At 37.7% G+C, this 12,383-nt stretch overlaps 1 protein-coding gene across 2 annotated transcripts in view; it reads right to left on the bottom strand.

The window, feature by feature from the left end:
* Window positions 1-12,383, bottom strand: part of GRIN2A (glutamate ionotropic receptor NMDA type subunit 2A) — a 157,876-nt gene that overhangs the window by 39,080 nt on the left and 106,413 nt on the right. For both annotated transcript variants that reach the window (XM_058035941.1, XM_058035943.1), the window contains exons 9-10: window positions 7,966-8,091; window positions 5,193-5,422 (exon numbers count right to left, since the gene is read on the bottom strand). In XM_058035941.1, coding sequence (XP_057891924.1) covers window positions 5,193-5,422; window positions 7,966-8,091 — 356 coding nt within the window. The remainder of the gene's footprint in view (window positions 1-5,192; window positions 5,423-7,965; window positions 8,092-12,383) is intronic.

The raw sequence follows: 12,383 nt of genomic DNA, 5'->3' as shown, positions 1-12,383 counted from the left end.
GAAGAAGGGCAATTTCAGCTTTAAAAAGACAGAAGTTGTGTCAATTGCCTCAAATTTTCTTCTAGGCAAATCTGTGGGTCAATTCAGGTCTATTATACCAGAAACTGTCTTCACACAAAGTGAACATAATCTACATCCAAGGTAAAACCAGCTCCATTTTGCCCCTCAAATGTGACTCTCTCCCATGCTTTGCACTTTGGCAGGACAACAGAAGCTGGAGCAGATCTTCATCTGCCAACATCTCTCAGGGAACCCAAGCACACTGGCAAACTGCAACCAAAGGAAAAGAGTATTTTGTTGATAGTAATTTCATGCTTCCATCTCAGTTGGGACATTGTGATTTCCCATCAGGAAGATTGGAAAAGGATCATCCTCAGTACTCAACAGGGAGCCCCAGTCCTGGAGAGTGCCAGGGAGAGGCAGAGTGAGGGAGTTTCCTTACCCATGACTGGAGGGGAATAAAAGCTCCTGCAGCTTCCACAGGGGCTCAGAACCCACAGGCTGATAAGAGAAGGGCTTCTGGAGCTCCCACACCTGTAATCCCAGTCCCTGTTCACCCCTACCATTTAAAGCTATGAACCATTTGCTTGAGGACATTGAGGTTTATTCTACAATTTTACTCTATCATTATTGCATCAGCACAGCTGAACCAGCCAGGGGGGATCTGCAATGGAATGGCAATAGCACAGGGCACATGCATGCTTCACACTTGGCAATCCTTCAAATAATCTCACATAAATTTTTTGCTAACAGATCTGAAAATTTTATATGCACCTTTTCAACATCTTCGTTTAAAACCCAAGTGACAATTTAGGATGAAAATGTCTCTTTAAGAAACAAATTTAAAAGGTCACTCACATTAGAGGAACTATTGGCTAATGAGGAAATTGAATTGAGCATTGATAAAAGCAGTCACCCATGAATTCCACTCTAAATGCACTCTGTTTTTATTGCTGAAGTCAGAAGAGCAATCTATATATCCTGTGCTGCAAGAGATGCCTAATATTTATACAGCTGCTGATTCCTTTGGGGCTCCACGTGAAATATTTCTCTTTTTAACATTTGGTCTCAGGGCATCAAGCATCCCCAAGATCCAGTGCCAATTTGCAAAGAGAATACAAATGGGTTTATACAAAAACTGGGAGTATTTTCAATTCCATCAAACCTTGACTGTGAAATTATTGCTGCAACACCATTTTCTTGTTACAGAACTACAATTAAATACTTCATTTTAATTAAGCATATTTTGACAAAGCATGAAGGAATGAACTCTATTTTTCTCTATTTGTTTAGCTAAGAGATGTCTTACTTTCCTCATTTTCCCTTTTCAGAGCTTTACTGTTTAAATTATAACTTTGCTACTGCTTTTACACATAGTAATTGACCCCTGCACCAAAATTACACTGTACACTACTCATGATTCTTAGTCTATATTTGCTATCTCTCTTTCTGAGTTTATTATGCAGCACTAAAACAAACCCTGCTTTTAAATATATGTCCAGAGAGTCTACTGATATAAATGTAGCTTGCTATGAACTTTATTTAAATCTAGAGATAATGTGTCTCTGATGTATTGAGATGGCTTCATGTGTCTCCTAAATCTGCCAGTCAATAGAACTGGAAAAAATAGAACTGCCAATTTCAGGACCTGTAAGACTTCCTGCTCCTTATATTGCTGGGATTTTTTGGAAATTCATCTGTGGGGAGCATTCTGCAAGCTCAATTCCCAGTATGGCAGGGGAACTGGGGGAATGGCAGGAGAACTGGGGAAACAGCGATTTTAAGGTGGAGAATTCTGGTGATTTCAAAATGGAGTTTGTTTTTAAATAGTCTCACTTTTCAAAAACATTCATATTAATCTAGGATGTTGGCAGGCATTTCCTCTCACAGGAATAGTTGAAAGAATTAACACATCTGTTCAAATTGAACTTTCATGGCAGACAAAAATATTTCTGCAGAATACAAGGATGAATAAAAAGAAGCCCAAGTTCATTCAAAAGTCACCGAGTTAAAAAGCAGATTAATAGTTCCAAACCCCATCTACAGCCTGGAATTTCTTGGCACCAACCAACAAATTTTATCACTCACGAGGAGATTATTTTTGAAACCATCATCTGCTATTATACCGCTGCTCACAGACTGCTTGTAAAGAAGAAAGAGGTTTAAATCTTTTTCTAACACTGCACTCATATCTGAGATGCAAAAAGTTTTCATCAATAATATTAAACTTATATTCTGTGAACTTCCACTTCCTGGAGAAGCAGACAGGACTGTCGCTGTCTGTGACTGCAGCAAAGATCTCTATGGCAGGCAAGAGACAAAAAAAAAAAAATAAATCAAGGCTCTATATGCATTCATTTTCCCTAAAGCCCCATGATGAGAAACAAAATATGTCATGTTTGCTAGGAAATAATTTTCTTCCTAGACATTTCATGAAATGCTGATCTTTTAAATCATGGAGAGAACTCTTGAGCTGAATGCACAAGGCCCTTGTTTGAGTCACAGAGGAGAGGTCTCCTGTTACTCTGAAGAGTGACCAATTCACTCTTGTCTCCCCCTGCTCTGCCACCCTACAGAACACAACTCCAGTCTTTTGCTTTTATTTTATTTTTTCTATATGCCTTAACAAAACTGGCAATCTCATTAAGTCAGCAAAGTCTTCCAGAAACATTACATAATGACTTAATTTAAAGATTTACTTGCTTGCCTGAAAAGGCTGGTGTTGAGAGCAGCTGTTTGTTGTTGTTCTGGAGTTTTTAAGGAACTTCAGGAAACACTACTAAAATACTAGACAGCAGTAAATAATCTCCTGCCTGTCAGTGGCATGGTTAAGGTTTGCTGTTAAAGCTGAAGAGCAGCTCCTGGGCCGTGTGTATGTGAGGCAGAGCCCCAGCAGAACAACACTCTGAGACAGCTCTGTGCACAGCTGCCCACCCTCCTGCAGCAATTTTTTCTGTTTCATTGCATGGAATAGGCACAAAAGGTCTCAAAAGTACAAAAGCCACTAATTTCAGTCTTTGCTGGATACTTTGGACTAATTTTCTGTTCCTTTTGATGAAGACAAAGCTTTTGAACATCTATTACATACACAAGAATGTCAAAATATCATTTTCCTCTCATTTGCTGAATCATTTGAGTTTGTGAACACCCACCCCTCCTAACTCCAGAACAGGCTGTGCCATGGATTCCTGGGTGACACTCTGGTGACGTGGCATTCACAAATTCATGAGCAGCATTTCAAGGGATGAGGAAACTGTAAAGAGGTCTTAGAGCATAAGGGGGAAATAACACCTTATCATCACATCAGCAAATCTGGTGAACCAGCTGACAGAGAGCAACAAAATTCCTGAATGGGACAACACTGAGTGCTGAGGGTCAGGGGTGGCTGCTCAGAGAGAGGGGGTTTTTTGGTTTTTCCTGATTCTTCCTGATTTTTCCATCACACTCCAGCATCTCTAACTGGAAACACTTTGTTACACTGGCAGTACAGCATTGACAGAAGAGCTTGACTCTTCAGGTATGGCAGCAGGAAAAGTGGGAGAGGAGAATACTTCACAAGCCCAGAAGTGGGGTTTGGTTTTGTTTTTGTTTTTTTTAAATTTTTGCAAAAAAAAAAAAAAATTAGTGAACTTTTAGGTATTAATTATTCAAATTTGATTACACCCACATTTCTGGCCCTTGCCTGTGACTGCTTTGCTTCCTGCAAGGGTCAGAGTTCTGTACTGAACTGTATAAACATAGAGGGGAAAAAAAGAAAGAGGGGAGAAAAAGAATTTAACATCAATCAGATTACATTCCCATAAATTATCCCAAATTATTTGGTTTTTTTAAAATCCAAGAAACCTCAGGATTGTGGAGGAGGCAAAACCTATGTATGACAAGAAGAATGTTCTGAAATAGTTCATTGCTGTTCTGGAGTTCTAACTTTTTTTATTTAATCAGAAAAGGCATGGCTTCCCTGCCTCATATCTACATGCTTCAGGCAAAGTTTGAAGAACCAAAAAATAGAAACAAAGGTGGCAGATCAAATAAATGATCAGCAGACCACACAAGAACAGATGGTATTTTCTCATTCAAGTATTTTTCTATTTTTATTTTGCTCTTTGTGGAAACGAAATCCTACTTAGCAGTCAGAATAGAAAAAATGACAAACCTGAGGAAGTTATTGGCCAAAAGCCACAGAACAGGCGCTGACATTTCCAGCCCTGTGGCCAGCGAGGAGGGGAAGGTGAGGGTCAGTCACACCTGAGCCCGCTGCTGTGCCAGGTGAAGGCAGAGCCTGCCAAAACCAGGGCCCAGGAAAATGCTCTGCTCTTGCTCACCAAATCCTCTGCTCTCTCTCACCAACAGCAGAAAGACATTTCTCACATCTTCTTCTTCTTTATCCCCAAGAGACAATGCCATTTATCTGCCTCTTCTAAGAATATTATCTTAAAATAGAGGGATATTTAACAATCTTCATGCTCTTTTAAAGGTTTTGACAATACAATTAAGTGAAAACAAAACTATTATCATTTCTTGTTTCTTTTTAGCTTTCCTCTAACCATGCTTGCTTTGATATATCAGGCAATCAATCAAAGGCTGGTAATAAAAAGAAGTTAAAACAAAAAAAAAAAACAGACAAGGCTGAGATGTTGTCTTTTTGGTTTGTTTTTAGTAACATTTTCCTTTATTTTCTGTCCTTTGAGAAAAAAACCTTTGTGAAATAGTCCCCTGGGCTATACTGTATTTAAATATTTCTTCTTAATGTCAATATTTAGTTTCATTTTCAAACAACTGGGCACAGACTTAACAAAAGCATGCCCTTCAAGTATCTTGTGCATATCCATCACAATAATTCTGTAAATGGACTTTTTTCTATTAATATACTACTAATATCAAACAGATTTTTTCATGCTTTTTATTTTGGTGAGGCATTATTTTTAACCAAGCACTAATTGATTTCTGTAATAAAATAAAGGTGATTTTCAGTTAATGTAGCTACTTTTGAATAGGCTATGCAGAGATTTTAAAAATAGACTGATGTTTTCATGCTTTGTGTCTTAGGTTTGTTAGTAAAGTTTGCACTTGCACTCAGAAGGAAATCATCCAGTTTTAGTTCATTATCTTGCTCAGAGATTTTACCACGAAGTACAAATTTGTAGAAGGATTATGGAGAATGCACACTGACATCTTTTGAGCTGAATACCTACCTTCTTATCACTCAGCCCAGTCACTTGGTCAACAAATTCCTCCTGAATCATGAAGGCAGCTAAGTTGGCAGTGTAGCTGGCCAGGAAGATGACAGCAAAGAAAGCCCAGACTGACACCATGATCTTGCTCGTGGTGCCCTTGGGGTTCTGCACAGGCACAGAGTTGTTGAAGACCAAGCCCCACAGCAGCCACACTGCCTTCCCAATGGTGAAGGACGGCCCATGGGGATCTGAAAGTTCAAAGAGCACTTAGTTCAGCTGCACTTAAATTAAACCTTGCCAATATACCATGCAGGGACAATCCATTAGTGTCAGAGACATGGTTAGAAAATATTTTGGTATATATATATATTCACTGTACTCCAAATATACTCACAGGATTTACCATAGGTACCCTCCATTGCAATCACAACGAGTTCCACATTTTTAAAGCATAATTCAACATTTTTCTGCATGGCATATGGTTCAAAATTTTTAAGACAAAAATGGAAAGGATAGGTTTGGAGGAGAAGCAGGCTGGTGTGTCTCCTGCAGGAAGAAATGTGCCACACTGTTGCCCTGTCAGTTTTCTGTGCCAGCAAACATGTGAAATGGAAATCTGGAGGTTTAAGTCTTAATGATTCAATTCTAGTACTTTTCTTATCCAAATTATTTTTATCATCTCCAGTCATCCAACATTATGCTTTTTGAACATTATGTAAGCATTTTTAAGATCAAAGTGTGTGAATGTGTCACCTACTTTTAAGCACCTTTGTACTCAGAGCATGAATCAGAAAGACAGAACAAAGGAGCTACCTCTATAGACAGGGAATTTAGAGCAAGTCAGGCTCTGGCTGCCTCACATGTTCAGAGTCAGTTCTGTGGCTCCAAATGTGTTGACATTGCAGGTGAAATTCTGTCCCAGCTAAGCCATTCTGTAATTTTTGTTATTTCTATTTTGGGTCATCTTTTAATTCACCCCAAAGCTGCCCCCAGGCTCACCCAGGGGCAGAAGTGAATGAACAATGTCATTATCCACCCCAAAGGCCCCATTTATGGAGCCTGGGAGCACCAAGGGCAGTTATTCTCACCCAGCCCTAGGCAGGCACAGTGCAATCACACGTTGCTCATCACCCAGACTCCCTGCACCCTCAGTGCAGAGAAACAGAACTCCCCTGACTGTGACTCATTTGGCCTACTTATAATTATCCTTTTTTCACTTCAATTGCAATTAGTCAATAAACTCTGATGCAGAAATCTGTAACTTTATCTCCTTCCCTGCCCTGTCCCTTTATCCAAGGGGATGCACATTACAAATATAGATTTAGCTATTCATTTAAACTATAATTTATCTTAATAATAATTCAACAATTCTTAAAATAATAAAACCCTAAGTGGGAATACTCAGCGCATGTTCTCATTTCAGTAGAAATGCTCTCTAGTGCGGTGCAAACATTTCACAATGCAGCCAAACTCTACATCTCAGATTATGCTCCTGTTCTGCAGCAGCACTAGGAAAATAGAGTGCAGTAAAATAAACACAATGGAGCTGCAACTACCTTCTAGCCATATTAAGGACTGGCTGATACAGGAATAATGTGCATTTTTCTGAACAACAGTGTTACAGAAATTATATGCCAAGGGAGCAATCTAAAATTCTGTTTATGCCACTGGGGATTGTGTTACCACTGAGATTCATCCTGCAAAAAATGCCAAGGGAAATGAGAGATGATAAACTTGTTTGTTTTTTTTTTTTTTTACTATTACAGGTTTGAAATTATTGGCAGCTAGATTAGTGGCAAGTCTTTAGAGGTAAATTGGGATGGTCTAGTGCCATAACATGTCTTTGTAGCTGTAAGTGCACTAAATAATCAATTCAGGCATAGAACAGAACAGCCAAGCCCCTGGATCCCCAGTGTCTATATTCACCTTTGACTTCTCTTTTAACACAGTGTTTATTTCAGACAGAGGTTACACATTTACCATCTTGTTAAAATGATAACATCATCTGAACATTACAATAATCCACTTTTTCAGGGAACAAGCCAGCCATTGTCTAGAATAAATCATTTGCTTTTAATAGTGCCCAGAACTGTGTTCACCAAGCTGGAAGATCTCTTGTTATGAAACAAGGCAAGAATGATTTAGAAATTTGAACAAAGGCTGCACTCTGAAATGTCACTGAAGAAATGGGAGGATGAGGGGATGGTGAGATATGGAATCCTCACTCTTGAGTCAAAGTGCAGCTTTCACTGAGAAAGAGTTAAAGCAAAGCTTGTCTGTTTTGAAAATGAAGTTTCTATAACTGAGGGTGCTACACAGAAAGGAGAGATGCCCTTCTGCCAGGGGCCTCATTTCAAGGCTAAGAATTCTGATATTTACAGGGACTATACAGAACTATGGACAGTGTAACTGCTATTTTTCAAACTGCACAGCAGAGCACAGGATTTTAGGTAACTTTCACTGAACTGGCCATCAATTTGTAATGGCCAGGAGTGGAACATATTTCACTGCTGACACTTTATGACTGATGCCATGTACTAACCACACACTGCCTGAATAAAACTCTGATACCACTTACCCTGCTCCCTGTCTGTATTCCATTGAATTGGAATTATAAACATGAGCATATCAGCCTTCAAAAAACCATACTTTAAATGAAGAACATAAACAGTCTAATAGCTAATTGCATTGTTTTATTCCTATGTCATGTTAATCTTAAAAGATGGAGACCCAGGGATGGGAAATACATATTTTTTAATAAACATAGAGTTGAGTAAAATGCAAATCTTACCTCTCCCTTGTGCTAAGTTCCTGTTGTATCCTACAGGACTAAAGTACTCAAATATAAAGACAGCCATGGCAGACACGATGAGAAGCATCACAAACATCATCACCCAGACAGAAGCACTAAAAGGCTCTGCAGCAAAACAGGAGAAACAGAAACAGTTCATTAAACCACTCACAGCACAAGAATTCTAATGTCCTCACCAGGCAAGCCCAGCAGCTTCCTCTACATTAGCTTTTCCCAACAAAAATAACTAAGCAAATAACTAAGCAATATATAATGAACTGCTGTTAGTATATATAGACAAAATCCATAAATTCAAAAGCTGAAATGTAAGTTGTAATTAAAAACAAAAGGCTGCACACTTTTCTTTGACACTGAGTGGCCCATAATTGGTTTGACTTGCTCCTTATTCAGTCCACAACCAGGTTGCTGTGTCTATTCATCCTGAATTATAGAAATTTATCAACAGAATGGTCCAACCACTGTGACTGTGTTTCTGCAAAGCAAAAGCAATTAAGCATATGTTTAATACACTTGGTAATTCAAGGATGTAGACTTCTCTCTCATTTTCTATCCAACAAAAAGTGTTAGAGGAGGAAAGATAAATACTTGCACTCAAACTAAACGCTTTTGTTTAAGGATTCTTTTCTCTCTGTGTTTACTTTCATCTAACACCAATGAAGATGATATTTATCAATTGCAAACCACATCCTTCTGAATGTCTCATTCTCATCTGGGAGCAAATTACTGAAATCAAAAGGGTTTATGGAAAATTGGATGTCAGTTTGAAAGACAGAAGAACCATAATTACGTAAAAGAAGTAGGCTGTAGCATAAAACTAGAAGCAGCTTCAAATATCAGACTAAGCACCAACTTTTTAAAAGGACTCCATATCAATATCAAATATCATCTTTCCCAGCCAAAGATTCTGTCATTTCAGGAGTACCTGTGGTATCTGCTTTGGTACAAGGATATTTGTTAGAAAGATTAGCATAGCAAAATAATATCTCTTTGTCAGGCCAACTTATTTGGGGCACTTCTCATCATAACGTGTGCAAATAAAGCAAGTGTGAGCATGCTCTGAAGTGTGAGAAAGCAAATCTTAGTATACTATTTCTAACTGGGACAGAACCAAGAAACAATAGAAATTACAGAAAATTAGTGTGTTACAATGTTTTGCCTGTTTTTGAAAGCCCAAGAAGTTCCTCTCTTGTAGCATTTTCATTTTCTGAATTTAAGATTAGAATCACTGAAACTTCTTCCCTCACTGCAGGAAAGGACAGTGACTGAGAGCTGAAATGTTCTAAACCCAACAGCCCAATCTCAGCCTTGCCCAAATTCAGATGATTCACCCAGAAGAGAATGAAATGTGATAATTTGTGCCCAAGCATAGAAAATCCATGAGATCTTTTGTCTTTGCTATGATTTCTTCAGAAATCTGTGACTTAGACAAGACCAAATAACAGATAGCCCCACTGGTGCTTTTGGATGGTAACTAAGGCAAAGCAGGGACATTTTAAACCAAACTCTTTTCCCCTTGCAAAGGAGCAGTATTTTTTCAATTAGTTATTTTATTTTTAAGAGAGGGTATGAGGTTCATTCAAGTACTGTAATCATTTGTATGGGAGAGAATGGAAAGTTAGGAAAATAACAGAATTTGTAGAAGGCAGAGAAAGATCTATGTAGATGCAGCCAGGGAAGGGACATTATGTAGCCAAATACAGTCTAAAAAATATTTTCTGAATTCAGTTAGCAACTGGATTAAATTGGAATTCATGTAGAACTACTATAATATTTTGACAGCATTCTCACAGAAGAAAGCAAGGCTGATAAAACCCTTATCAAAAGCAACAGTGTAGAAACAGCAATGGTAATTTGTCAAAATCTAAAGAAGGCAAAGGGCAAAATAAGCCAATGCACAAAAGTCAGCTATAAACAAGAGTTTAAGCAGAATTCTCTTTAATAATTTAAGGAGTCTGGTAATGAGGTGGTGAATTAATAGAAGCAATAGGAAAACAAAAAGCTATTTGGGATAGCAAGCCGTAAGATTGAGCAAGTACAAAATCAACTGGATAACAAAGTCGATCTTCCTGTCATATCAGAGATCCAATTACACATTCAGCACTGTGCTTTGATTCTCAAAGGACAGGACGGGAACTTCCCTCAGGCAAGCAGCAGGTTTTAAAGGAATTTTCAGTAAAGCTATAATATGGCAGAAAAAAACTAATATGTGACTTGTTAGTGTATATTTCAAATGACTGACAACAGAGAATATCAAGCAGGGAAAACGTGTCTTTGAGTACTACCTCCCACCACCAAAATCAAGCTTAAGGAAGACATTAAATAAAGAGGGGCATAGATTTTGTATTCCATCAATGCCTCCAGAAAAAAAAACTGACCTCTCTTATGAACTCTCCCTCTGAAAAATACAAACATGGAGATTTAAGGTTTTACTTTATTTATTTGGTTTTTAAATGAAGTTGAACCAAAACTCCATAGAATCATTAAAAAAGTATTTGTAGATCTAGCATATATTATCTCAAGTACAATGTGAAAATGTTTTACCATGGATAAAATTCTCATTTGAAGGAGACAAATCAGAACAGAGCAGATAACGAGGACGAGGTTGTCACAGCCCATCAGTTACTCAGATCTGCTGGGCACAACAACTGACTGGAAAAATCTAGTCAACAAAAAATCCTGTACTTGTCCACATTCATAGAAACAATTCACAAACCCAGATATTTCAGGAACTGTAATCAAGTGCTACTCTTCAAAAATAGTACTATATTTGACAGATTTTTTTTAAACTCTTTTAAAAGTCTTACATAAGGTGACTCTATTCTCAGACAGTTATTTAATTGAAACAAAATCAGCCTGTGAATAAATTCAGTTATCTGCCTGATAGTATTTTGCAAGGCAAAACATTTTACTACTACACACACCTCATCAAAATACACAGTCAATTCCAGCAAACTGGCAGCTTCATCTATGCCTGGAAAAAACAGAGCACAGACTTGATTTATTGGTGCAGTAAAATCAGATTTCTTCAAAAGTAGAGCTATTTTAGAGAGCTTTATGAGAAGGGGTTCTTTTTTTGTTTCTTTTGAATTATATACACATCCAACTAAACCAATAACATTAAATGCATTTTAGAAATCTAATAACTCTGTTGCTTGTGAAAAATGCAAAAGCAGCTTCTCTTTTGATGGTGGCTGTAAACAGGTTTGTAAGGGAGAAGTAAAAAATCAACTGCACTTGCACTTTAGAAAATACCCCAATTTTTATTTCCAATGGTCATTTCAACATGCTGCAACTGTAACTTAAAAAATTAACTTTACAACTCAATGACCCAAAGAAATAAAGATACTCTCTGAGTATTTTTATTACAAGTACAGTTTCTTGCAATTTCACTTAAAGTCTTTCATTCATATCAAACATCAGCAAAATCTACTTAGGTATCACCACATTTGGGAATTTATTTGATTACTCACTGTGTCATATTTACTTGCATCATCTCTGTAATGTTCTTTTATGGAACAGATATGAGAAATAAGTTCTGTAGGTAAATGATGATTCTTGTATAAGAAAATTCAATCATTTGCCTGCTTGTATCTGATATTACACCACTAATCTGCTCTTCTGTGTCTGTGAGCAACTTCAGGGGGAGTGAAGAACTTCCACTTAGCAATTTAGGACTGGTCTCACTGCTGACCCAATGGGCTTGAAGATTCTAAACTGTGCCCTAAGATATCTGGAATATACTCATTATTTCTTTTTCCACTTAATGGTTTTAGTGCCACTCTTCCAGTACAAGATATCTTTAAAAATAGTAGGCCCAAATACATCATGAAGAACCTAACAGCATTCTGGGTACTTTTGAACCACCTCATGGCTGATTCTCTTTTCAGCTTCAGGTAAATTCAGGCCAAACATTAAAAGAAACTATAAACACTAAAAGAGGAGAGGGAGACAATGAAAGGAAAAATGCACAACTGAAAGAAGCACGCAAGAAAAGAAGCCCAGAGACTTTGTTTCCTTATCCCACCTCCTGTCTGCCCAGCCTTTCATTTCTTTGCTGTATCTCCACTGTTCAGATGCATCAATGGAGAGAACACTCAGCTCTCCAGTGCAGTAGTGTGGTGCTCAGAAGCCAGAGGTATCTGTTACGAAACTAGCTTTAAATGATATCTAAAGATAAGGAAATTGTTCTTCAACTTTACAATGGTTTTTTCAATTATTTTGTGAATATTAAAAAGATATTAAGCAAAGGCATAAGTTAGTTTGTAAGGAAGCAAGGTTGAGGATGTAATTTTCCTAACTGAAGGTTTTAGGGGATTCTTTTTCATACTGAAATCACTGTCTTTGGTTTTCACTTTCAGCATCCAAACCAAGAGCACTGTGTCCATGTGTTAATGATC

Source organism: Melospiza georgiana, chromosome 16 (assembly GCF_028018845.1).
Source record: "Melospiza georgiana isolate bMelGeo1 chromosome 16, bMelGeo1.pri, whole genome shotgun sequence".
Taxonomy (NCBI): domain Eukaryota; kingdom Metazoa; phylum Chordata; class Aves; order Passeriformes; family Passerellidae; genus Melospiza; species Melospiza georgiana.
Note: the sequence above shows the minus strand (reverse complement) of the source record. Positions and strands in the feature narration are given on the sequence as shown.